Source organism: Colletotrichum truncatum (genome assembly GCF_014235925.2).
Source record: "Colletotrichum truncatum strain CMES1059 chromosome Unknown Contig_0011, whole genome shotgun sequence".
Classification (NCBI taxonomy): Eukaryota; Fungi; Ascomycota; class Sordariomycetes; order Glomerellales; family Glomerellaceae; genus Colletotrichum; species Colletotrichum truncatum.
The window spans coordinates 1,478,973-1,506,356 of NW_027222408.1; the positions used below are offsets into that span (position 1 = coordinate 1,478,973).

The 27,384-nt window shown below is 45.0% G+C and overlaps 7 protein-coding genes across 7 annotated transcripts; 4 read left to right on the forward strand and 3 right to left on the reverse strand.

Annotated features, from left to right (window-relative positions):
• Positions 1-820: 820 nt before the first annotated feature.
• CTRU02_214779 (uncharacterized protein) lies at positions 821-1,547 on the forward strand (the record flags this gene model as incomplete). Its single annotated transcript, XM_036727970.1, has 2 exons — positions 821-1,442; positions 1,489-1,547. The coding sequence occupies 2 exons, from the start codon at positions 821-823 to the stop codon at positions 1,545-1,547; spliced, it is 681 nt and encodes a 226-aa protein (XP_036580499.1).
• A 1,599-nt stretch (positions 1,548-3,146) lies between these two features.
• CTRU02_214780 (uncharacterized protein) lies at positions 3,147-4,082 on the forward strand (the record flags this gene model as incomplete). Its single annotated transcript, XM_036727971.2, has 1 exon — positions 3,147-4,082. One exon carries the CDS (start codon positions 3,147-3,149, stop codon positions 4,080-4,082), a length of 936 nt encoding a protein of 311 aa, XP_036580500.2.
• An 851-nt stretch (positions 4,083-4,933) lies between these two features.
• On the forward strand, positions 4,934-5,630 carry CTRU02_214781 (uncharacterized protein; the record flags this gene model as incomplete). The annotated part of the gene is made up of 2 exons (XM_036727972.1): positions 4,934-5,045; positions 5,104-5,630. The coding sequence occupies 2 exons, from the start codon at positions 4,934-4,936 to the stop codon at positions 5,628-5,630; spliced, it is 639 nt and encodes a 212-aa protein (XP_036580501.1).
• Positions 5,631-15,548: 9,918 nt separating this feature from the next.
• CTRU02_214782 (uncharacterized protein) lies at positions 15,549-17,283 on the forward strand (the record flags this gene model as incomplete). The annotated part of the gene is made up of 4 exons (XM_036727974.1): positions 15,549-15,947; positions 16,038-16,252; positions 16,312-16,438; positions 16,597-17,283. The coding sequence occupies 4 exons, from the start codon at positions 15,549-15,551 to the stop codon at positions 17,281-17,283; spliced, it is 1,428 nt and encodes a 475-aa protein (XP_036580503.1).
• Positions 17,284-20,341: 3,058 nt separating this feature from the next.
• CTRU02_214783 (uncharacterized protein) lies at positions 20,342-20,992 on the reverse strand (the record flags this gene model as incomplete). The annotated part of the gene is made up of 2 exons (XM_036727975.2): positions 20,342-20,833; positions 20,903-20,992. 2 exons carry the CDS (start codon positions 20,990-20,992, stop codon positions 20,342-20,344), a joined length of 582 nt encoding a protein of 193 aa, XP_036580504.2.
• A 3,838-nt stretch (positions 20,993-24,830) lies between these two features.
• CTRU02_214784 (uncharacterized protein) lies at positions 24,831-26,179 on the reverse strand (the record flags this gene model as incomplete). The annotated part of the gene is made up of 2 exons (XM_070206299.1): positions 24,831-25,087; positions 25,633-26,179. 2 exons carry the CDS (start codon positions 26,177-26,179, stop codon positions 24,831-24,833), a joined length of 804 nt encoding a protein of 267 aa, XP_070060073.1.
• A 562-nt stretch (positions 26,180-26,741) lies between these two features.
• CTRU02_214785 (uncharacterized protein) lies at positions 26,742-26,948 on the reverse strand (the record flags this gene model as incomplete). Its single annotated transcript, XM_036727978.1, has 2 exons — positions 26,742-26,766; positions 26,836-26,948. The coding sequence occupies 2 exons, from the start codon at positions 26,946-26,948 to the stop codon at positions 26,742-26,744; spliced, it is 138 nt and encodes a 45-aa protein (XP_036580507.1).
• Between the last annotated feature and the right edge of the window lie 436 nt (positions 26,949-27,384).

Sequence of the window (27,384 nt, forward strand, 5' to 3'; positions counted from 1 at the left end):
TGATGGATTGTGTCTACAGTCACTGCCATGCTGCGAGCAGCAAGCAGGGAGGCATACAAATGTGGACCACTATAAACATGGCAGAAAGCATTGTGAGAGCGGGCGTTGTAAACTGTTTATTCAGTTCAAGTTATTTCAAATACTCGGTCATACTCATGAGTCAAATCAAACCATAATGATGATTTCAATCAATTATACCTACGATATTACTGCCCATGAGGGACTTACTTTGGTAGAAGATTTGTTTGATGCCACCGCTTCCGTAGCTTCGCCTAAAAAATTATTACTGTAATATAATGCGCACCTAAATAGGTGGTATCAGCCCGTTGAGTTACGCTAGGATTTGACACTAGTGTTGTCTAGCTCTTAGCTTGGTGGCGTAGGCTCAAATAACCTTTACTAGACCTTTCCTACCTACCTTAGTTCCTCAGTAGTCATAATTCCGCAGTAACGATAGTTTTTAACTGTTAAAAACCATCTTTAATTAAGACTCACGTTTAAAATTTCTCTGTTGATGTAGTGGGAACTCAGTTAAAGTGATTGTGGTAGCCTGTGTATAAGCAGAAGCTAGCTGGCTTCATAATCAGGCTGACTGTAGTTATCCTGGGCTTGTGCCTATTCATCAAGGGAGCAATCAAGACTAGGGTAACCAGATAATAACACTTCCAATCAAGGGAAATTCACGTCAGAGTGTTTGCGCAGGGCTCCCGCAAAACGTTTTTCTCAAAACTATAAAGACTTGCTCAATCCCATTCTCAGCTTTTCTCATTACCTACTCAAAACAAACAAACATCTTACAAAAGAAACAATCATTTTCCAAATGAAGCTCGTCCTCCTTACAACAATCTTTGCTGCTGGGTGTTTGGCAGGACCCCTCGCTCAAAAGACAGACTCAGGCGATGGCGTTTCACCCCAAAATACGATCAGCTACATCGACATCGCTCCCGCGGAGTTTGAGCCGGCAAACGTAAACTTGACAACTTTAGCATCGCGGGATACGCTCCCAGCCCAAGGTTGCCCAGCAGGGCAGACTTATGATCGCTCGGTATGCTTCAAATCCAACATCATTCGTAGCTTTTGCGTCGCCAATCCTCGGAGCAACCGTGAGAAGATTACGGACACACCCTGCGGTTACCACGAAGTTTGTGTACAGCGCACTCTTAGCACTGGAAAAAGCTATGCTAAATGCATCCCAATCGTTGATCTTGTCTCATGGAAGACAAGTCCGGCTGGGAACCAAGAAGGCTGTACTACTGCCACAGTCAAATCTGGCGGAGTCCACCATCTTGGCACAATCGTCTACGATAGAAATTCGAATCCAATCCAAGTTGACAAGATCAGCTATCTTGGAGAACCCGGTAATATTGATGAAGGAATTGGCGGAGCAGTGTCGGCCTTCAGTAGCAATCTCTTTAGCTTTGCCGGGGGTCGTTATATCAAAGGTAAGACTACTGGATGAAATCAAGACGGAAGCTAATTAGAGAATAGCCTGCATCTTTAGCGGTGGCTTTGGGAATTTGAACGCCTATACCTGGTCTTGGAGCTAATGTCGAGCCTGGATAAACGACATGAATGTCTCGAGGGTCTCTTTTAAAGAACATCAGGTGGGTTATGGATGTGAAAGGCGAGGGAATAAGGAGACGAGAGGAAATTAGTGCTTGGTTACAATGCAAGTGTATTGGATTGATTTGTAGGAATGTCTTGATTCAACATCATGATCTTCTGAGCTACAGCTTTTAGTTAATATATACATATGTCTTGTTTGGAGAAAAATTAAAACTATTAGTGTTTCCGACTAATCGAAGAAGACCCTTGTCTTTTTTTTAGGATTCATATAAATGTCGTATATTGCAACCAAGCGAGAGTTGCATTTCTGAACGACCTCGATCGTTTTGAGAACAGCGTAAAGGTTATGATGTAAATGAGATAATTACAAGAGATGAAAGACTTCCACATTCTGTATTTTTAAAAGAGTATTCTGCGGTTGGTAGCGCAAGATAATCTGGAAACTCATAAAACCATAGCTCTCCCATAGAATCTAGAATTTTAGTCGTATCTGAACTGCTAAGTTGATTCCAGGTCTCTCTCTCTACTCCTGTGAGTAGAAACTTTTGTTTCCGATTATTCAAGGCCGCGATCTCACAGGTGATCACACTCAAATTAGCTCCAGATGCCAGCGCCGCCTTATAGTCTGCTATGATGATTATACTAATAAGAGGTACTAAATAAGGAGAGATTTAACCGAATCACTCAATAATTAAAATGTGAAGTCGTTACAGAGATTTAATGATCAGCGTACGTTTACTGTAGAAAAGATAGGTTCTTAAAGTAACGGCGAACAAAGTAAAAGTGGTACTATAACATTCGCCCAAGGCAGGTTGTGCTTGCCGAACGGCGATAAAGCTGAATACTCTGTTGCTACTCTAGTAAAGTGGTAAGCTGGGTTGGTCAAAGCTCAGATGTCCATGCGAAAGCGCGGTAACCATACAGACGATGTTGCTAGCCAACATGATTCCAATTCACATGCAATGAAGCTGTCTAACGGACACACTCCACTGTCTCCACAGGACCAGGAGGATTCCGTAGGCGACCGAAGAGTTGAGAGAAGAGCCTACCTACTATAAGGTCACAACCACCACCAGAAGATGTGAGACATCAGCCTGGCGCTCTCTGTGGCTCAACGTAATATGAAGAGGAAATTTTTGAGTACTGCAGTGTTAATATGTTCTGACTTAACGCATCACATAGACTTGAATAGAGTCTCGGCAGCAAAGTACCGAGTAGTACAAGTGAAAAGAATTGCCACTACTGTGGACGTAAGATGTGTAATATTTTCGACCCGGATTTACTTATGTTAACTCCGTTGTGATTTGGTTCGGATTTTACGACATCATGGATCTTAACACCAGTTGTGGGGCCTAGGACCTTGTTGAGTAAGTACGATTGAAATCCAACTTTTGTATGACATTACTAATAGCACAGATGATCTTGATACAGCGTATCTTGACCCTCCGGAAATTTTTCCCCAATAAAGTGCGAACATCAAAGGTTATAACTTTCTTCCAGGACCCTTGGATGACATCGGTACTTTACTGCTCAACCACATCTTCTTCCCTTGTTTCATTCTTATAAAAAAAAAAAAAAACATGCCTATGCAACCATTTAAGCTTGCTCTTTCAAACAATGGCTCGGTTACCGGTCTACATTCGATTCCACCAAAGTCGACTTTATCAGCGAGTCCTCGTCCCCTCATCGTAGGGCTTCATGGTGGAGGCTATGACAGTCAATACTTTGATGCTACTGAAGAGCACTCCGCAGCCGTTATGAGTGTGTCGCTGAACGTCCCCTTCATTTCAATCGACCGACCATCATACGACGGAACCAGCTCTATTCTTCCTGTTCCGGAAGGTTCAGATTTCAATCAAGAAACCGGTATCTGGCTGCACCGATACATTCTCCCTAAGCTTTGGTCTGAATATGTCATTCCTAATGATTGCAACTCAATTGTTCTCTTATGCCACAGTTTAGGAGTCATGGGTGGCGTCGTAGCGGCATCACTCCATGCGCAAGATGAACAAGCGGCATACCCACTAGGAGGCTTGATAGCCAGTGGCATGGGTCAAACACAGTCGCTGTTTATGAAAGATACTCCTCCCAGTTTTGAGTCCGTGGACCAAAACTACGCTAGACTTCCTCCAAGCGCAAAGGATTCCGTCATGTTCAAGCCGAATACAGTAGCACCAGAAGTTCTAGCACAAACAGAACGATTAGATGCTCCTATGCCAATAGCTGAAGCTGCCTTTTTTCCGCAGGTGTGGCTCCCGAATTGGAAGCAGAAGTGGGCAGCACACGTCGTTGTGCCGGTCATGTTTACACTCGTAGATAATGATCCTTTTTTTGAGGTGAACGAGGCAGAGCTAGAAGGCTGTGCCAGAGCATTCAATAGCAGCATCCGGGTTGATACCAGCATTGCCAAAGGAGCGCCGCATTGCATGGAGTTAAGTTATTTGTCACATGGATGGTATGCTCGTTCTTTCGGGTTTGCATTAGAATGTGCTGCAGAATTAAGATTTTCCGCATGATCGGTATGTATAACAGAAAAATACAGGAATTGCGTTCTGTCATTCCATTCAATGTGAATTTGTCATCGACATTGCGAAGGTTCAAACATCCTAGGATTGAACCGATCGAATGTTGCTGAATCGTTTTCTCACCAAGTCTAGAAGTTCCATTTTAAAAGTCCTCTGTGTCTAGGTTTGAGCTAACATTTGAATTAACCTAATTTTTCTTCTATGTAAAGTGTATTCTTGTGACGTAGTGTTGTTTGTCCAGTCGGCTTGCTGGTACCTGTCGCAGACTTGGAATTGCTAGAGAGTAAATGTACTACCGTTATGTCGAGGCAAGAAGGAAATTGGCTTCATTGCCTTTATCAGTTCATGAAAAGAAATTTTTGTTGACCAAGTACGATATTTTCTCATCTACTTTACCTTCCTTAGTCTTCAGTATGAGAAACTCTATTCTACCCTTACATTGTGAATAAGCACGGGTTGATTCTGCTTCATTTATTTGTCTTTGCTGCTCGATGTGTATGAGTCAGTGCTACAAGAACTTATTTTAAGGCCAGCGCTGTCTTCAAGGGCTTACATGATCTCTTAGGCGTTGCGACTTGCCTTTGAAGCTATTACGAGTCTTTGACTGCATTTAAAGTTTCATAACAATGAAATTATTCACGCACCATAAAGGCAAACTCGGAGCGGTCATCGGGATTGAGCAGCATCCCGATTCATCATCAGTACCATTCTTACTATTTATACGGAAGGGTTCTACTCCCTTTTAGAAGAATTATTCCTATCACCACTCATCACTCACCACATCAACAACCTGTCTCATCAACTCTTTGGCAACCGGCACATCGCTTTCCCGCTTATCAGTCATGTCTCCTCTTTTCAAGTTCGTTTTAACCGGCTTTCTTGCTATCAATTCCTTCATAGCACCCACCTTTGGTAGCCCAATCAATGGAGCAAACGGCCTAGCTTTGCCCAGAGGTAAAAATCAACTATGCTAAGTGTTTAGATGCAAGGCTTACAAAGAGTGACAATCTAGACAACCTTCTCAGTGAGGGAGAATCTGCTAGTTTCCAGGTTTCTGCACGAGACACTGGCGCCACCGCCGGTGACAATGTTGTCAGTCTTGTTGTTCGCCGCGACACCGACCCGGAGCATAGCCTTGCGAAAAGAGTCTTTACCTCTCCCCATGTCCGGAGAGCCTTCAAAGTCGTTACCGCTGGAATGATTCATGCAGTCAGCTGGACTTTTGACTTTTGGTTTTCTCAAGAGGCGGATGGAACCTACCACGTCCATTATGGCGGGCTTAAGGCTGATGGAATCACCAACGCCAAATTTGGCGTCACCGGAGCAACACTTGGAACAAAGTCTCCAACCTCTGCCGAGTTTAGCGTCCCATTTCTTGTCGAGGGAACCTACAATGGACAGCCCATCTCAATCAAATTCGCTATCGACGCCGCTGCTAGCGCCGGAATAACTCTTGTTGAGAAGTTCACCAGCTTTCCGATTGCTTATATCAACAACAAGTTTGTTGCTGTGACTAGCTACGACCTTGTCAAAGCCTGAGAGTTTTGAAATCTGTGGTGGTAAAAGTGGACCCACAGTTACCAGTCGGTTACTGTGGGCTTTATGGCCATCACGACAAAATCTTAATGTGGGCACAATAAAGAACGTTTTAAGTGTTTAGACCTACTCACATACTGCAACTGGTTTTGTGAACGTCTCGCAAGCATAGCCATATGGTATAGAATAGGGAATGCTAAGAAGATACTCGATGTTCGAAACTTTTGCTCTTAATGCCAAATTCGCCGTCATTTTTTGCAGCGAAATCGGCGGACAATCGCCCTCCAACCTGGGGACTGGACCTAAGGTCCAGGGAGCGCAATTGTTCTTAATGTACCTGCTTATCCAAAAGTAAACAGGCACTCTACGGTTTGCAGCCCACTACCCTTTTCAGGATGTTCTTCGACCCGTTCGATTTAACTATGAACTCGTGATTATACTTCTTAACGAATCCCATATTTGGTATAAGCCACTAGGAACCGGACATTGCGATGTAAAGCATCTGATTGTTATAGATTCGTGTCCCTCTACACAACTGGAGAAAATATAAAGATCTTCTTACAATTTTTCCATACACCTGGCTGCCGCTTACCCGACAGGTTGCCTCATTGGCTCCAGACTGTTGTGGCACTGCCCGAGGAAGATCACCAGACTTTGGCATGGGATTGCTCGTTGATAATGGCTTTATTTCTATCGATATGTGCGGTAGTGGTGGTGGGGTTGTGGTAGTAATTGTCTTGGGTGTGCTTGTGCTAGTTCAGGGGCCATTGCCTTACTCGCTCCCGTTCTCCCCAAGATAGCTGTCTGTTCCCGTGTCATAGTCCTTGGGATTGAAAAAATTGAAGTTGTTTAAGTTTGTGTTTACAAATTCGTCGAGATCTGTACAGTGGGTCGTGCAAGGGGAGACAGGTGCCTTGTTATTCCCTTCGTCCTCCTCATGCCCTCATTTTTGAAAAGGTATCTTACCGGTGTTGTCGGCCAAGGTATACCTTAATGGGGCCGGGATTGATGATGATCCTAGCTCAGGGAGCTGGGAAGGCTTAAGGTCCAGCGGACCCGATGCCGAACTTGACATGGATATAAATGACGGAGATGGTGAAAGCAATGCAGATAAGTTGGGGTGTCGACACAGAAGCAACGATCAATGTGAGTCGCGGACCACGCTCTGTATTTGATTTTGGTCTCAGAGATGCGGGTTTATGATGTTATATTTGTTACTCAGACTGTCACGCGCTGGTATGTATCCATTTGGTAATTAATCTCTCATCTTCAAGCATTTCTATTCCATAGATGTCTGCGCTGTAAGTAAAACTAGCCCCATATGGGTAAAAGGTAAAAACCAGTAAATTCCTAGTAATCGTGACGTGTTGAAGCAAAATCAACGTGGTTGTTTAGATGTAAAATTGGAAGATGTAGCCTCTCAGTTCGTTATGTGCAGAAGGGAGGCTTTGGTCCTTTCTGAGACATACGGATTCGGTCTGCTGGGCGGCCACACAGCCCCAAATTCCAACGATCACAACCCTATCATATGAAGAAGTTTCAGCAAATGATACTAACAAAATCCAGTCAACAGCGACACCAGTAACAACGGATGACGTGAAAACAAAGCGGAGACCCCTCAGGACCACATTCAACAAATCGCTCAAGATCTCATATTCTCTTTGCATGCCCAAAATAACGACAAGTGAGACGCCTGGCAGCTCATGGAATTTAAATTGACCATCTACTTTGGCCAACCTGCTTCTGCTGCTACTGCCGCTCCTGCTCCTGTGAGGTCCAAATATACCCTCATGTTCCAGTACCCTGCTACCATACCAAGTACTCTCCGCTTCAACACCCTCGTGTCGCTGGTGACTAATGATGAGAAACCGGCCTTGTAGCTCCGTTTAGTGCTAAGAACAAAAAATGGGTTCATCACAATTAATAGAGTTGAGGCCCACAGATTCTTATTGGCCTTGGCGGATATTAACTGCTGGGATGGCAAGACTCCAAGGACCGCGCAGCCGGTAGTTGCGTAGCCGGCGCCGACGGCAAAACAAGGAGGCGCAGCGGGTTGATCGCAGCAAGCCATTCTACCGAAGTGTAGCTGTGACACTTTGAGAATGGAGTTAAGGCGCAGTGCTACCCGAGGAAGATATCGAACCCCTTGGACTCTGGCGTTGGATATCTTGGTGTTTATGCGGAGTATTGAGTAAATACGTATAGATTAGCTGTGAAGTCAGAGCTTGATATTATGCTTTTCCTTTTAACGTGATTGAAAATGATTTCGACGTAAAGATTCAGTTTTCAAGTATATCTTATATTTGGACAATCCTCCATGAACCGTTTTCAACCACATGTGCTGTCATGATGGCACGACGTGTCAATAATCATAATGAAGACCGGCTGTCAATTTGTTTATTCGACTGCTTGTTACCGAATCTCTGGTTTTAAAGCCACAAAGGCATATTCATAATAAGGCAGGATCACTCGGGCAGATACCTCCCCAATTCGTGGGGGTTGTAGGTATCGATTATAAGCCTTCGTCTCTATTCTCCAAAAACCACTCTCGTCGGCCAACAGCTTGGAAAATTGTCCTTCTCCACATGTTGAGCAGTGTGCCTTAATTACCACTCATTTTTGGACCTCATTCATATCCCTTTCTTCGCTCGTGATGCTGAAAAAAGCAATAAGCCACAAGTAGCCGAGGGGGTGAGTGTTTCCTTGAGGCCAGCAGTCTTGAAGATCAAGTATAGTTCCAGCTACTTGCAATGCAAATTCCTCCTCAGCGATTTGTAACACCTCGGACAATCCAATGCTTGTAATTTCAAGTGTAGCTATCCGGAGCCTTGCAAGGTCTCTCGGGTCGGAGTAGCAGCAGTCACACTTGAAACACACGTGGCATGCTGAAGAAAGAGTGGTTTTTCTCTTTCATCGTCGGATTGACCGTCATTGTGCATACAGCTGCCACTGCGAAAGATGCATTGACACATTCTGCAGAGGCGTGTAGTGTTGTGCGCCTAAAAAGGAAAGCTACGACCAAAACCGCTGCAGCTGTCGGGCATTAGTTGGTGTTCTGCCATGTGCGGGCTGTTATATCTGTAAATGATCAGCGTTTTACATTTTGTGGTCGGTCAGACAAGTGAATTTCTCTCGCATCACTGTTTGTCCTGTAATGTTCAGCTCCTATTAGCACACCCAACCAGTTATCACTAAGTGGTGTCCTTGAGTCGTGTTGTCTGCATGTCTGGCAGATATTCGTTCCTTGGAAAACTCTAAGATGCCAGCGGCTGTCTTTCTCGCGCGTCCACCCCTTCGTCTGCGCCTCTATGCCTCCGAAGGAACAAAGGAAATTGATTCCACAAAATTACATCTCAAAAAATCACACCATAGCAGCATCTGCTAACGCTTGTTTAACACTATTGTGATGAGATGAACATTAGGATCTCGGGGTTATGGAATATTTTCTCTGGCACAAGCTATTAAGCACTTAATCTGCGCGTCCACCCGTTCTTGATCCTTCAAATCGTCTTACTCTATCAATTCATCGCTTCATCAGTCTGCCCAGTACCAACAATACCGGAGAGAGTAACCGTAACATCCCGAACTTCATGGCGGAGGCATCAAAACAAGACTGGAAATCAGCGTTGTTGGCAGGATCGTCAAATGCACCAGCAGTGGGTATTTGGACCTGCGCGGCTCGCTCTCCGACGTGGCTACCACAGGCTAAAATTGCCGGCATCTCGAGTATTACCAAGCTCATTGTCACACGGACCACTGCATATATCGGGGCATGCATTCAACCCATGCACCCGGCTATTGTTTCCCATATAAAACTAACGGGGATGTCATTTTGTGCATGAAAACCTTCAAATCGGTAATTACCGAATAGACGGTTATATAATCAACCCAATAACCCCTAGACAGTCTCTAATGAATGGAAGCATCTTTTTTTACCCCATAAGTGGTGGGCAAATTGACTGCGTGACAGTTATGAGCCCAGTACCTCATGGTGACAATTACCAATTGAAAAACCGACTTCCAGAAGGGAGCAGTTCAGACTTATGCCATAGACAAGGGCACTCAATTGACGAAGTTACCGACCCATGAGACTTTGGCAGTCAAGTCCACCAAACAAAACATCAATTCCAATCACACAAGGCTGAACGTTGAAGTGTTGAAACATTCAATCACAAAAGAACTTCTGGTCATCAATTCATATCATCAACACTTATCAAAAAATCACAAAAAGTTCATCTCAACTCAGGGGGACTTACCACATCTGAGGAGTTGAACCCAGGACTCTTAACTTGAACCTTATATAAGTTCATGCTCGACCATACCACTGATACGCAGCCAGGAGGGTTGGAATTACGAAACGGAAGAGACACCTAGTTGCTCATTTTATGCCTCTGAAAGCTTCGGGCAGATAAGACGAACAGGTGGTTCACTTTATAGTCTTCGTGTAACGGAACCGATAAGACTTTTTACAAATTGCGAAAACTCCACAACCCTGAATTGAACCCACGAAGGGGAGCTTGCCAGTCTTACGGTCCTTGCGAATAGCTACAAGTTGGGTGGCTAGACCAACTACACTAAACGGCAGGTTCATTAGACAGGGGGGGCGTCTTGCGTTTTGTTGAGAATTGAGGCGTTGAGATTGGCTATATACCCTCAAACCTCTAGGCAACAATCGACAAAATCACCAACTTGAAACAAGAAGTGTCTAGTCACGAACTCAATCTTGGCCACGGCGAAAAATCAACTGCACAACGATCAGAAGAGAGAGACCAGTTCTCTTTTCAAGAGAGATCATGAATTCAACTACGGAAACTGCAAAATACACACAGCGGCTACAGACTGACAGCGACTGGAACCACTGGTTCAACAACTTACAGATGCTGGCAAACGTTCATGAAGTCTGGGACTATGTGAATCCAAAAGGAACCAAGATTAATACTAAGCCAAGATTGGAATTCCCAGACCCAAAAGACCTCAGACAAGAAGAACGAGCAAACTATAGCAACGTTATCAGCTATGGAAAAGCTATCTATCAAGAAGAAAAAGACCAATACAACCAGGTTCGGCGAAGTCTTCTAGAAATTCACAGTTGGATCATGAACACTGTAGCAGCCACTTATATCAGCCAAGTCAGCAAGGAGCAAACAGTCAGGGATATCATAAAAGCTCTTGAAAAACAGCTAGCGCCAGACAACTTTGGGAGACAACAAATGGTATTGGAAAGATATAACAAGCATATGCTATCAATCAAAAGAGCAAAACTTGGAGGATGGCTCATAATCTATCGAGAAATCATGGATGAAGCCCAAACAATCGGAATCCCTGCTCTCAGCGATCCAGTTACTCAAGTCTCTGAGTTCTTGAAAGCAGTCAAGCAAATTGCACCAGATTACTACACATCTGCCTCTTACGACTTCACAAAGCGATACAAGGATGACCCAACCTACAGTTCGATCAGCAAGACTGCTGGAATTGAGCAAGCTAACGATTTCCGCAGTTGGGTGAGAACTTTCCACCCAGACTGGTTGAATGCTGCTCCATTAAAAGACACGAGTTTCGCTACTTGGCAAGGAGAAAACGAACAAGGAATAAAACAGGGGGCAAAACGAGAGCAAAAGTGTGCAGCTTGCCCAAACGAAAGTCACCGATTTGTTGATTGCAAACATGCCAACCCTAAGAAGCGAGGCCCAAACTATCATGAAGATAATCCAGAAAATAAGAAAGCACTGGAAAGATTGAATGAGTATCTCCAGAAGAAACCACACTTAAAGAGAATAGTTGAAAAACTACGAAAAGGGGCAAGCGATCAGCAGTCTCAAAAGTCCCCAGATCGAGCAACATCTTCCTCAAACTGGAGAAACACTACACAATCATCATCCCACTATACTCAAGAAGTGTCTGATGGAGAAGGATCACTCTCATCTTTCGTCACTATCGTCAATCAAGGAGAAGCAAGTCTCTATTCAGGATTCCCACTGTCAGACAGTGTGATAGTAGACTCAGGAACAGGATTCCACATCTGCAACGACTCCTCAAGACTTCATGATCTCGACTACACAGTCACAAAAGACTTCACCACTGGAGGAGGAGATGTACATGCAATTGCGAAAGGCACAATGATCATCAAACCAAACCAAGGCGGCAAATCCAACAACAAGGAGATCAAAGTCAGAAATGTATGGCTTGTGCCTGGATACCCAACATCGCTCCTTGGGACAGAACCGCTGAAGCAAAAAGGGATCATCTTTACAACAGGAATACCGGGTCTTATCGACTCAAAAGGCAGACTTCTATTCAAAACACCAAACCGATATGGTCAATACATTATTGAAGCTGGCCCAGCTCTGCTGAACAATACCTCGTTCAGCAATACCGAGAAGACTGTGAGATTCAGCCCAACCGTAGAAAGGAAACCAACCAAAGGTTTTCAGTCAACAAGACAACCACTCCCAACATCATCAGCAGAAGCCAAGTTGTGGCATGAGAGACTTGGTCATCCAGGCGCTGAGGGACTGGAACAGCTACTTAAAACAGCTCTTGGGATACAGATAAAAGGAATCACAAAAGTGGAATGTGATGCCTGTGCTGTTGGGAAGGCAACTCGCCAAATTTCCCGCAGAAACCCAGACCATTGGCCAACTGCTGTAGGAGATTATCTATCTCTCGACTTCTTTACACTTAGCAAAGCATACAATGGGGAGAAGGTAATCCTGCTGGTCAGCGATGGCTGGTCAGGGTTCTTCTGGATAAGAACTCTTCGTACTCGAAAGGAGGGACTACAAGCTATGACAGAATTAGCAGCATACCTCGAGAGACAGTGCTTTATCAAAATCTCTATTCTACGCCTAGATTGGGAGGTTGCTTTACGCAATGCGTTTGAACTATGGGCAGCTGTGAATGGATATATGATTGAAAGATCAGCTGAGTACACTGGTGCTCAAAACCCAGCAGAAAGAGCTGGAGGTGCTGTGTTTATGATCATGAGAGCACTTCGATTTCAATCTCGCTTTCCTGAATTGATGGCACCAGAGCTGGCAAAAGCAGCAGTTTATCTGTCAAACAGATTGCCTCGAAGACGCCACAAGTGGCAGACACCATTGGGGTTGGTCAACACTTGGCTGAACTCTCATCAACAGTCTACCCACAAGAGGGCTGAAAAGCCACAACTAGCACACTTGAGGCGATATGGCTGCAGAGCTTACCCCTTGACACAAAACTACAAGAGAGGAATAGAAAAGTCAAACAAAACTGCGCCAAGAGCTCATATTGGCTATCTATGTGGTTATGACAGCACAAATATCTACAGAATCTGGATCCCAGCAATAGGAAAAGTCATGAGAACTAGAGACGTTACTTTCGACGAAAACACGCTGTATGATCCAAGGATTGAGGATACCAGCAAGTTAAGCCAAATGGAACTTGAATTCCAGTTCACAGAAATGGATATCCCATTCACAAATCCAATTGAACAAGACCTAGACACAGCTGGCTGGGATGGAGAAGATTTCAGCGATAATATTACCGGGCCACTACCCGCCTCGAATCCAGCCGCTCAAGAAACAACACCGGCAACACCGATGCAGGAGAAAGAATCAGGGGATTTTCAATTACCTACACCCACTTCTCTATCACCAACAGTACAGCTGTCAGATTCTCAAACAACTGAGGGGGTGAGGGAGACTCCAGAAACTCCAGAAGTATCGCCAACTCCAGAACAATCGGATCAAAGTGAGACCATAGAGGAAACCTCAACAGACCGACTCGAACTACAACAGACACCAGTCATAGAATTGGAACCAGAAGAAATCATACCACAAGATTCCTCCACAGTAATCCCAAACATAGCGAGAAGGGGAAGACCTCGTGGCAGCAGAAATCACAACATCTACAATCGATCAGCCCCTCTTGGTCAAACAAATCAACAGCCACCAGAAGCAACAAGATCATCACAAAGACTGAGAAGAGCAAGAGAATCCCACTTCACACTGCAATCTACGGATACAGTAAAAGGAAGAGATCAATGGGATGCATCAGCAGATGATTTAGGCAATCCACACCAAAAGACACTTCCACCAGTTCCAAAGAATTACAGTGAAGCGATCAAACACCAATACAGTCACAAATGGATTGCTGCAATGAATATTGAGAACAGATCACTATGGCAAATGGGCACGTTTGAAATGATTGATCTTGGCAATATTGATCAAGACACTCAGCGAATTATCCCATTGAAGTGGGTATTCACATATAAGGGCAGCAAAGGATATCTCAAGAAGTTCAAAGCGAGGATCTGTGTTCGAGGAGATCTCCAACCGACAAATGAACTAGAGACCTATGCCTCAACGCTTGCTGGTATATCGCTGCGAAGTCTCATGGCAATTGTGGCGAGATTTGACTTAGAGACTCTTCAATTGGACGCAGTCAACGCATTTACACATGCCACAATTGATGAGGAAGTCTATGTTTGGTTTCCTCCAGGATTCAGACAAGAGGGATACTGTCTTGCCCTGCGAAAAGCACTATATGGATTGAGACGAAGCCCACTGCTATGGCAAAAGAATCTGGAGAGATCATTCAAGAAGCTTGGCCTTATCCCACTCCAAGAAGATGACTGTATCTACACCAATCAATACTTCATAGTATTCCACTTTGTGGACGATATTGGGGTTATATACCATAAAAAGCATGAAACCAAAGTAAAAGAAGCAGTTCAACAACTCAAAAAGGAGTATGAAATGAAAGATATGGGAGAATTGAGTATCTTCCTAGGAGTCAGAATAATAAGAGAACGAAAAACCCGTCAACTATGGATGAGTCTCGACAACTATATATCTAAGGTCACTGAAGAATTCAAGATCAGAACCTCAACCAAGCGACGCCAAACACCTATGGCAATAGATAACCTGGTCCCAAGTCCTGGTCAGGCTACGCCAGAGGAAATCAACTACTATCAACGGAAGGTTGGATCAATCAACTATGCTGGAGTGATTGGCAGACCAGATATAGCTCGAACAAGCTCGAGACTAGCAGAATTCCTATCAAATCCATCTTCTGAACACCAGAAAGCAGCATATGAATGCTTACAATATCTTGAGGACAACAAATACCTCGCTATCGAGTTCAACTGCAAAGGGAAAGGAGTCCTCTACTGCGCCTCAGACGCTTCATTCGCTGATGACTCTGTCACTCGAAAAAGCACTCAAGGATATGTGATGATGCTATTCGGAGGTCCAATTCATTGGAAAGCAGTCAAACAACGAAGAGTAGTCACTTCAAGCACAGAAGCTGAGCTTGCTGCTTTGACAGCAGCCACAAGAGAATATATGGCAACCATTCGACTCATGGAACAATTGAATCTCCAATTAGATGATAAATACATCATGCAATGCGACAATAAGCAAACTCTTCGACTATTGATTGCTGAAAGACCCCAAGCGACTAGCAAATTACGCCATATCAATATCAACAACTTATGGCTTCGCCAGGAATTACAGAAGGGATCAATTGACTTTCAATGGGTTCCAACCAACGAAATGGTGGCAGACGGTATGACTAAAGCAATGCCAGCCCAAAAACACAACCACTTTATCGCCCAATTGGGTATGGCGAATATTGAACATTTGATCGAGAAGAACGCAGTATGAATCTGGAATTTGGTAGTAAGTATACGGAGTTCTGAATAGTATCATTTCTGTATTTGAATGAGAATACAGAGAATCAACCTACAACAGGTTGCCTCTCTGAGGGGGTGTGTCACACGGACCACTGCATATATCGGGGCATGCATTCAACCCATGCACCCGGCTATTGTTTCCCATATAAAACTAACGGGGATGTCATTTTGTGCATGAAAACCTTCAAATCGGTAATTACCGAATAGACGGTTATATAATCAACCCAATAACCCCTAGACAGTCTCTAATGAATGGAAGCATCTTTTTTTACCCCATAAGTGGTGGGCAAATTGACTGCGTGACACTCATCTCCCCGCCGAGATTACCTGATGACCCACTCCCAACTCTCGTCAACATCGTGTCCGCATTCCAGACCCTCGCCCGCGACGCCCAGCCTGGCGACTTCATCTACATTCACTACTCAGGCCACGGCACCCGCCTGCCGACCGCCTCCCGCGAACTCAAGGGCGAGAACGTGCCCTTTGACGAGTGCCTGGTACTTTCCCGCAGCGACGGCAAGCTGGACTACCTCCGTGATGTCGAAATTGCCTTTCTCCTGAAGCAGATAGCCGACAAGGGCGCAACCGTCACCTTCTTGCTCGACTGCTGCCACTCAGGCGGGGCCACGAGGGACGACGACTTGGGGGTGCGGGGGTCCGACGAGATCCCGGACCAGTACTTTTTTGATCTACATCGAAAGCCCATCCAATCTGTGAAGGATCTGGAAGATGCCTAGGGCTTGCCCTCGGACGTCGGCGACGACGGGGGCCGTGGCGGGAGCGTGATGCAGCACTGGATGACGGCATCTAAGGGCATCAACTTTCTCGCTGCGTGCCGGCCGGAGCAGAAGGCGCAGGAGGTGCCTCGCGAAGCGACGATGCGGAAGGGATTGTTCACGGACTGCCTCGCCAGTGTCATCAACGACCAAGACGGAGGGGCAGATCAGCTCAGGTGCGATGTCGTGTACAACCTCGTCGCACACACGATCAAGACCCACAAGCTGAAAACAGGTCAGGGGAGCAGGACGTTGTGTTTGGCGGCCGGAGCGACTGTCATTTCTTCGGTGTTGAGACTGTGATGCAGCCCGCCGTGGTTATCAGCACCGTCGAGACGTTGTTTAGCGCCGGAAAACTCAAGGTAGGACTGACTGCTGGCGTGGCAAACGGCGTGGGCAATAATGATATCTTTGCTATCTACCCCAGCGACGAGCGACAGACGGCTTACTAGCCTTTCTGACTACACAGCGCCGCTGGCCATCTGAAGTGTGACTGCTGTGAGGAACTTCACCTGCGAAGCGCACACCCAATCAATCGAATGCAGCCAACCTCGAGCAGGTCAAGGTCGGCTGCATAGCTGTTAGTCTGCGCGGCATCTTGAAGGACCAAGTCCTCCAACCTAAGGGAGTGTGGGTATCAGCTGCGGACAACAGCGCTGAGCCACCTGATCCAGTAGTCCAGAAAGTCCGAGACTGCATCAGACGCGAGAGCAGGCTCGTCGAGCTCAAAGGCGCTGACGGGGCCTTCTTCAAGGTTCTGGTGCAAAAAGATGGCACATTCACCATTTCTTACAACTCGACGGACCCGGAGCCGTCGCGGCGGGTAACGCGCACGTATCCGATGCCGCGGGAGTCACCGATCATGACGTCGCCCAACACGGCGACTCGCTTCTTCAACAAAATGTCGCCATCGGAGAGGGTGTGCAACGCTGACCAACCCGATACGTTTGACCGGTTTGTCGTGCTGGCGACGTCAAGGGATGGGCTTAATTTTCCTACGGATGTTCTTCCGACGTTGACGCGGGGCAGGAGAGGGGGACATGCGGGTGGTGGCAGGGCACTGCCTGTTTGGGGCCTGTCGATGAGAATGGCGGGAGGGCCAGCGTCGGGGTGGCTCAGCCTGGGTGGCTTGTGCAGCAGTTGGATGTGCGGGTGGTTGCAGAGGAGCCTGTTGAATATTCCTAGCGAGAAGTGCAACCGCAATTGAAGTGCTGTTGCTGAGGGTGAAAATAGCTACATATAGTAGCCCTAACCTTGGGAGGTTAGATAATTTAGCTAGTCGTAATCAAGTAGAACCTCTCTGGAGACGTTTCGATAATGACTTCACCCATGAGCTATAATAATATCGTTAATACCCTTGCAGATATACCTTACAATACTGCTCGAAAGATCTCAAGATGGAATTTGAACCCTTGAAAGCAGAGCTCGGGCTGGAGCGGAAGCAATGGGATCCGTTCTGGTCTGGTTTAGCGATTTGGACTGGCGAATTTTGGAGCCTGCCACGAAGTCTTGGCTGCGTAAGCGGGGCCGCTGCCGCCGGTAACAAGGTAACTATCCATACGAAGTATACCAGACAATAGCGAGCTTGGGGGCGGGAAGAGTAGTGCATGTACGCGATAGCATCCGCTCTAATTTAAGTTTCAGGGAAGTTACAAAGCCAGAACCTATTATTAATGTTATCTATCCTTTTGAGCAAAAAAAACACTCACTTGCTAACCCTTCAAATATCATCTTACATGACTATACTCCCCATCTCCAACAAACCCCAACCACCTATAGCCTCAAGACATTAATAGGTGCCTTGTAGGAAACCAAGCTGAAAATATGACCCTCATCACAAAACTCATCTGCAGCTCCAATCCGGATGCCGCCTAGCACGGCTTTACCATCTTTACTATCACACAGACTACAGTGACACATCTTATTTCTACGCACGCCATTGAGCCTAGTCCTTTAGCGAAAGTGCCATGGATTTGTAAACATGAAACCCTTGGTGCCCAATGGCGCTTCTAGCCAGTGTAAAAGTCGCCTTGAGCTGGCTCTGCTATGTAATGCGCTTGCGCTAGGATGGAGGTAGGAATGATTCTCTGGTGTATTGCTGTGACAATTAATGACGCCAGACATGAGGCTTTTTTCGGTACTTACTGAACACTAACAAAGTTCGGAAGACTTTTAGGCGGAGGAACTTGGCTTAACTCCTGGGGGTAATTAAGAATATTCCGCCGGTTGCAAGATAGTGATCTCCTAACAGAGTAGCGCCTATGAAGTACTCATATCTGCGTTATGCCGATTCTAGGATCTGAACGATCCGTATCTCGACAAGGATGGTCTAAGTATCTTGCCCGACATAGGCTTTGGAAAGGTCTTCTGTGAAGAGACCTTATTTTCGAACCTGAGACGGTATTTCCTCTCGACTCTAGATGCTTCTGAGAACAACGAGCTCTGCTTCATTGATGGCAAGCGAGACCCCATGGACCTTGGCACCCTGACTTTCAGGTAATCTGAACTGCCCATCTGCGGGTAGGGTCATGATGGTGGCGTTCAGCGACGCTAGCAAAGGAGATGAAAATTCGCGTCAGAAGGTGGAAGAGAAAGAAACCCCTAAGTCAAGGCTTAAAGCTTCATTGTGCGCGCTGCACTACCTTAATACAGAGAAGACCGAGGAAACTATCCAAGAGGTTCTGAAGGTCCTTCCCGCGGCGTCCAAGATGTTGACGCTGGTCATCGAGGCAAAGGAAAGCCTTGCCATTCAAAACGCTATTGACGTTAATGTTCCATTGCTCGAAGCGCACGAAAATCAATCTGTTGTGGAGAGGTTCAGCTCCAAATCCTGGCATGGCTGCAAAGTTTGTTTTTAGCGCATTCTCTCTGGGCCTATCTTTCTATCAAAATGGACAAGCTCACATGTCTTTTGCCCTTGAAGCTAAGCTGCAAAGTTACTGTGAGCGGAAAACATCGATCGACGTCATTACTGCTTCATCATTCGTCAAACGCTATGAGCTCTGCTGACCTGTTTAGTATACTTGCTACGAGCTTCGCTTCTATGCTGCAGTATGGGAGCCAGTGTAGATGTCCTTCGAAGGACTGTCACGGCCTGCCTGCTCGACCGCATAAAAATTCCAAAGGAATGTAGTAGAAAAGAAAAGGTTCTTGGGCATATGCGAGCGATGTTTAATGTCTCATGCGCAGTTATATCCTGCAAGCGGTAGAAACATGCTAGACAATTGGCAGCATCGCTGACGCAGGCGTATTCACGGCTACGCACGGGCTTACGAGCAACCCTGCAATGCTGCCAGATGGAAGATCACCTTGGTTTGTCTGGTAACCGATGGCGACATGGCTGGGTAATCGTCTTTTGTGAGTCTTATTCCCTTCCCAGTCAGGCACAACCGTCCCGAATAGCGCTAACTGCATTGCAGCGGCCTGCAAGCTCGGCGGAATCAATAGCTGAGAGTTAGTGGTTGCTTAATAAGGAAGTAACAAATACAAAAACACTAGAAACAGTCTGAATATACAAGCTCGTTTAAGTAAACTCAGCTTTACCTTAGGATTAGGTTTACACAAATTTGAGGTCTAAGGGCACTTAATGGGATACTACTCCCATTGTACTGTATCACGTATCTTGCTCTGTTAGGCTGTGGTATTGTCGCGGGAGGTTACCTCGTAGTTGGTGTCACACGGCAATGTGGTCCACTAATTGATTAGGCGTGTTGTGTGATTCATTCTGAAAAAACAGTCCTCATGAATTGATAATCTTTACCTAGTTGTCTCACTAGCAGCTTCGGAATGTCGACTAACCCCGTTGTTCTTAGTATGAAAGATAGCTGGATGCATAGGTTGAATGCATGCCCTGACGTATGCAAGAGTCATAGCTCGGATCCATACTCCGTCTAGCATGTGGCCCATGAGGCCCTGTAAGGTTAGTTTGGGGAGGTGGGCCGTTTCACCTAGAGCCTAATAAACGCGGAGCGACATCATCCTTGCTGTCTCACGCCGTACCATTTGAGTAACGACCTGCAAATACCGTCACATTCAGATCATCGCAACGACCCAACTCATAGATAATATACAAAAAGTTGATGTCATTTCCACTTTGTCGTTCTTGATACGTTTGAGCATAGGGTATGATGGTATTACACGAGACAAATGGAAATAGGTCACATTGATCGTGGTTGCTTCTGGTTAAGGCCAGAGATTTTAACATTTGCGAAGTAAGGAGACTTCAAAAATAACTTTACTCTGCAATAATGTATGGGAGTACTATCTCAGGGTAGTTCAGCAGCAACTACATCGGCCGTGGCAGGCATTCTCTCCTCTGCGCCAGGCCAGTCTGCGGTATGTTTTCCACGGGACCCCTTTTCAACCCCTTCGGGCAAATCCAGACCCCTAGTTCTTACAGGGTCTTTCCTCGGCTCCACTCCCACTCCCACCAACCCTGCCTTTTCCTTCTTCCGTTTTCTTGGGTGGCCCCGCTTATCCGAGTTCTTTTTCCCAGGCAGCTGGGAGTTCAACTCTCGGCTCTCTACCCCTTGAAGAGGTAAACCGAGTCCCTTATGCATCTCCTTCGAGGTTGCCCCAGGCATTTCGGGTGGGTTTCTGTAGCTGGACGAATTCGAATCGGAGCTTAAATATTGTTCAGGAAATTCGCCAACAGGATTAGGTTTGTAAGTGTGCTCCGGTGGCGCTTCTCCTTTGGAGTGGACTTCGGCATGGAATTCTCCCACTGCATCGTTGCCCAGTTCGTTGCCCGGCTTGTGCTGTACGGAGACATGTTAGAGTTGGATGAAAATCATCCCACTATACGACATGTAGTTGGGATTACCTACCCATTTGCTCGCCATGGGTTTTGAAGGGGGGACTCTGGCGTGAAACTCGCCTGTGCTAGGGTGCATATTTGCTGAGTGTACTGGAGCCATGATGATGAGCAATTTGAATATTCTTAAAATCAGGAGTGTGTTGAGGAATAACAAAAATGCTCTTCTAAGGGAGACCTGCCCATTAGTCTTATAGTTCGTTGTATGCTTATTAAACCTGTTGTATACTCTTGACGTCATCCAGGATGTTCAGTGCTTTGGGTAGACAACAGGGAGGCGGAGGGTGTCCTTAATACATAATACTTTACTAAGGTATTGATCTGAACATTATGAAGATGCTTTTGATCTGACGCAATCAATTATATACACCTTTTCACTCACCAAAATACATAGAAACCTAAGTTACTAGTCTATTAGATTGCATATATAGTACATAATCTACTTACTCAGTATGGTCTCATCGGCCTTACCCCGCACTACTGGTGGTATGATTCACACCACAGTGACATAAATATGAAGCAGACCTTCGTCATTATCTATCTAACTACATCTAAGCTAAGTCGTATCCGGGCAGGTATGGACCGGTAGGCGCTTATATTTACTAGAAAATAAAAACAGGAGTCAATTTAAAAGCAAAATATAGATACTTTAGCTACTTACTTACTCTTTAATAAACAGGTAAGTCTGAACAGGACATCCTGGAATAATTATAAACATAACCTAATTTATCTTAAGCTGTATCTAACTACTCGAACTAGACTAGACATTGAATCATGTCGTTCCCTGTTCCTAGACTCTTACCTATTTTAAATACATGTTTATTAAATAATTTCTAGATTCGATCTTTCCTTACCACAGCTAAAATATAGTGTTGATATGAGGGAACTTATCTGAGGTAAGATTCTATTCTCAGTACCTTGTAGCCGCGGTTGATTCTATTCCATACCTTTAAAAATAAGGTTTTCTCTATTAGTTACGCGGAGGAATATAAACTTCGTTTAGAATCTACGTAATTCCTGCGTCATTTGCAGTTCAATCTGACGTCTATTTCATGTCCCAATCTTCTAATAGTGAGTATTACAACAAACCGTCATATATTTATTTTGATCGACAATTCCAAGCCGCTTTGATGGGTGTAGTTACTACTAGCGTCAAAACATTGTTTTCATATTCTTCTGCTTCAAAACTCGATTTCTAAATCTGAGATCCTACTTAGTCTACGCCGAGATATACGCCTCAATTCGGACCGTCATTCATAAACCGCACGATAGCCCACCGTAGCAACTTTTAAATAACGTCAAGCGGAAAAGGCGTCGATTTATCCCTCTATCTGTCCTGTAAATCATGAGTTAGGACATCACATAACTCAGGCCGAAAGTTTACAGTATTAGCTGTCATCGAGCCTCACGGAATCTCAAGTAGCAAAACTTTCATAACAGGCGGATCATAATTTACGAATCACAGAGATTATGAAAGCCAAAGTTCCCTTGAGGCCCTTATCAAAGTCTAGCAGCAAACGAAAACCACGGTCGTGTATTTCGAAAGCTTGCGAAACCTGCCGAGCGAAGAAGGCAAAGGTATGTTCTCTATGATATCGGTCTGTAATATATTAATCTAAGCTTGATACCTAAAGTGCAGTGGAGGCAAACCATGCTCGAGATGTAAATCTCGGGGATTGGGTTGTGCATATGAAACTCGGTCTAGCCGTACCAAGCAAAGTCTTAGACTCGAGATTGAGGAGTTAAAAGAAGCTCAACGTCAGCGAGAAGCTCTAATAAAAGAGTTAACAGGTCCACATGAAGTATCTAATATACTGGCTCGTGTGCGTGATGAGGATACACGGGACAGTGTCTCTAGTAAGACACTACAAGACCAGGAAGCATCATGTTGCTCAGTAAGTAGTCAAGTCCAAACCAATCGTTTAGATCAGGCTCAATCAAGCCCAAGTTAGCTTTTAATCCCCTTTACTACTGCTTTCTACTCCGCTAATACTTCTATTCTAGAATACTTATATCCTGCAATATTCAACAACCCAGAAACAAGATACCTTCAAACATCTTATATTGAGCAGACTCCCCTTCCAGCTAGCTACACATATCAGCCAGACGACGTAAATCCCCTGCAAAACTTCGGAAACTTCGTCTCTACAAGCAACTATAATGACTTTGGAGTAAACTTCAGTCTTACTCCGTCACTCGAGATCACAACAGCCTCCTATAATCCAATAATAGATCACCTGAATTATTACTCGAGCAACATCTATTTAGGAGAGGACTTAGGAGTAGGCAACGGCTTGGCACAAAGTATCTCAGATCTTATGCCCCTAAGCTTGTCAAATGATTCTATAGATTTAGTCTCCTCGCACTATCCTAGGTAAGTCCCGCTAGTATAGGGAGACCTAGCTAAGAGCTAAGAAGTCCTTAGATCGTTCTTAGAAGCGTCTTTGGTACCAGAAGTAGATTAGTCTTGCTTACAACTAGCTGAAGCTACGATAGTAAGATGTTTATAACTATTATTAAGTAGCAAACAACTGGTGATGAATTAATAGTAAATTAAGTTCTGTTAGAAGCATAGCCTTAAATAGTTTAAGTATTATCTTATGTTATTATAACTCCATCTATATTAAACCTTAGCTACTTATAGATTCGATATATTAGTAGGTATCTTTTAGGAAACTAAGCTAGAGACGTAACCCTTATTATTAAGTTAATATATAGCCTTAATACGGTTACTACATAGCATAGCTTTACTATCCATACTATTATAGACTATAGTAATATAACTTACTTCGATATATGCTATTGACTTGAAGTCTGAAGCGGGATTGCTATGTGCTGCTAGCAACTCCGGTGATTAGTCACACAAGATGATCGAAGTATAACCCCCTGATACTCAGTGACGCTGGCAAATTGGAACGAACATTAGTCTTTAGGTATGATGACTTACAACTCAAGGAAGAAATTCTGGTTTCTCAAAGCCCTCGAAGTTGCAGTAGCATACATCAGAGACGCTATCGAATCTCTAAGATAAGGCGTTAGGTTCACGATCGAGAGGGCCATCAAGACTTCTGGGCCCATAGTCAACTTCATTATCAAAGTTGGCTCTAAGATACTTAGTAATATCTTAAAATTGTAGTCGCCCTGGTGCAATATGTGGTGGTCGTGCTTACCAATATACTAGGAAATGACATGATGGGATGGCTTGGTCTTTACTTTAGCAAGAGAATCCCCAGTTACTAACACGTTCGTATTATAGCTACCTATTACTCTGTCCAATGTCGCTAACCATTCCACCAGGAGTGAAAAGAAGTTACCTTAGGACCTCTTAACGTACTGAAATGCTTCCTTACAACTTGAAATGAATTTTCGACTAAACCCTATACCTTGTGTCATGGAAAGCGGTAAGGAAGGCATGGAACAAGTCTTTTCAGATTGCAATCTTCTAAACTTTAGGCTCTCGACGGATGCTACCAGCCTATTAGACAAAGGCATCATGAAAATTGGTATTGTAGCCTTCATGGCACTATCCAACGTCTTATCCCTGTCGTCGACTGCTGTGTTGATGAATCCACGGGAATCAAGACCTATCTCCTCAGGGCGGCCAGTAAAATGTTCAAGGGGGCCTTTGATGCAATGCGCGACCTAGTAATCCTAGCGTTAGACACTCTTATTCGAGCTCTCATAAGTGTTCCAGCAACTAGAACTAAATCACTCTATAGATCTTTAAATTTTAATTTCTTTCTCTTCACTAAAAAATAGTAATTCGCTCCACGAATATACTATTTATTAGTCAAATAGTTTATTTAAGTTGAACATGTTAGAAGCCCTTAGGTACCTCTCATATCCTTCAATGTATAGAAATATATAGAAACTAGAAATTATAGCTGAAAATAGGTCAATCTATATAAAATTTCTAAAATAATACTATTGTCAAGTTACTCTCAGCCATAAAGCCTATCAACCTCTTGCCAACTCAAGGGGACCAAATTCCCAACGGTACCGAGGGCAACCTTTCCGATGTCTAGCGCAGAAGTAACGAGGCCCGCCAGCAGCATGATTGTAGACGCCACGATCAGCGCCGCCATCCACAGCTTGTTCGCATGGATGACCTTGATATCCTTGACCCTCGTACCGTTACTCTCGCTACTGGTGAGTTTAAAGTTGTTATTGGGGTCGATTGCGCCGAATCCGTAGGTCCCTGTAGCGTTGCGATTAGCAAAGCTGGCGATCCAGAATGTGTTCAGGAGTTGTGTGAGCCGCTGTGAACAAATGAGGTCTGTAATGTTGCTGATGCCGAACCCCTTTTCGTAGGCGTTGTTTGGAGGAGTATACGGGGACCCTGGGTCTATAAAGTAATACTCTATTGGGGTCATGCAGGTGTGAGTTTTATTGTCACCGGCCCATGGTGTTCTGCACGCGTTGACGAATTTTGATAGAAATAGGTCGCAGGTTTTTTGGTGCTTCTCGTCGATCCATATTCGGTAGTCTCGGCCTGTCGTCATGTTTTCATTATAGACGTCGCGAGCCCATCAAGTACAGTGCGATTAGTCAGATGAGGTTCCATTTTGGTCGGCTGGATGCGTACCGCGCGGCAAGATGACCTATCGCATAAGATATCAACCTCCACAAAGGAAGTTGTCATTTCACATCTCGAATTTGTGATTGTCTTTGCAGTAAATGACGTTAAAACTAACTGCGAAGGTGCGTGTTCAGGTTCGTCGCGGCGTGTAAGGTAACTCATACCAAAGCTCACCCCATTGTGATACATGCTGGACATTTGTACCGTGTCGCCTGTCACGATGTTGCTGTCTTCATGATGGTCGGCTATACAGTTACTGTACATGTATGATGTCTCTATAGTGGAAGAGTAGTTGAAATCGCGCCTAAAACCGTCTTTAGATGCAAATGGGAGCCCTGCTATCGAGGCATAAATAGTTTCTTGAATTTGGTCGACTTTGTACCACCCCTCCTCGTCCGGTTGTTCTGGTCCACTAAGATACGGCTCCACAAGAGGGATCTTAACGTTGCCGAACTCATCATGAGGTGCTTCCTTTATACTCCTGGTGCTGGACGACTGAGCAGCGAAGGCTGCGTGAATCGGAATCCGAATTGAGGCGCTCCAGGAAGAGCGGTTGCCCATAGCACTCGTGAAGTCAAGGTATTGAAAAGGCCAATCTTCTGACTCGTTCAAGGGAGCAAGTTCCATGATTCGGAGAGACGCCTGACCCCCAAGTGGAGACAAAATCCACAAGGCGACGATTTTGGGCGTCTGGTAGTTGAAATTTCTCATTGTGAAAGGTGTGGTCAGAGCCTAAGCAACGGTCCGATTGCTGAGAAGATACTCTAGACTGAGAACAGAGATACCGCGTTCCAGTTTCCACGCAGCCATGCTGGTCAAGAGCCTTTTCATTGTAGCGGCGAAAGCAATCGAGAATATGGTTCGATTATGATGGGACGCCCTCTGCAATTACGAAACGATATCTTTGTTTTTCGGTTCCCGTTCGTACGCACAAACGAGAAAGGCGAAGGCAAGAAACCAGAGGGCTGGCAGGTTGAGTATCAAATGCAGTATTAGACTTGCGATTGTGAATGAAGAAGGCAGACCTTGTGTTGTTTGTGAGCAGTTGCTGCCAATCTCTCCTCCGTCATAGTTGATGTAATGAGTAGGCTTGCAAGGGCCAGATGGGTCGTGATAGCTATCTCCTTGTTGAGAATTTTCGGTTAGGAATCCGTACGATTGAGTAGGTGATCCTACTAGAGTCGTGCCGGGCGACACAGGGGATGAAGGCTCATTGAAGTAATCCATCTTAGTTAAATATCAAAAGTAAAGATGAGATCTTCTCTATGTAAAATTACAAAAGAGTTAAGTGGTGGCTGCTTTTATAAATTAACGACTGTTAGCAACCACGGCTCGTTGTCAATTAAAAAACTGCAGTAGATACCTACATAATGTTCTCAACTAACACGGAGATACTCATTCGCTTTGATCGAGAGAGTTTCACAAAATTTCCCAGCCACAGGCATAGTGCCGGTCTCACGATATCGGCCACTGATCTCATTTACTATGCCATTTTCACGGAGCCTTCATCATTAGGCCCTGTTAAGTTGTGCCTCCTTGTGACTCCGCTGGCCCGATGAGGCCATACTCAAATGTTCAGGCCATATCCAAAAGTGCAAGCCACTCGATATGGTGCTAGCCGCATATCATGTAGCTGGCTTTATTCGGGGTGCGGACAAAGGGACACGCGTCAACGTTGCTGCATTAGTTATCAAGCCTGTCTTATTCTAGTAACGCATCCGCATACCGTTCAGATCGACACTACCTAAACCAAGCCTTACCCGGAACACAAGCCCTAAAAGGCGCAATCAAAAATTCTATTGGTTAGTTTTGCCTTTGCTTGGAAGGTCATACGATGCGGCGGTGTGTGGTGTGAACTGACTGTGGCAAATGCAGGAGAATCCCCGCGCTTTGGCTCTTGCAGCAAATGGTGAGAC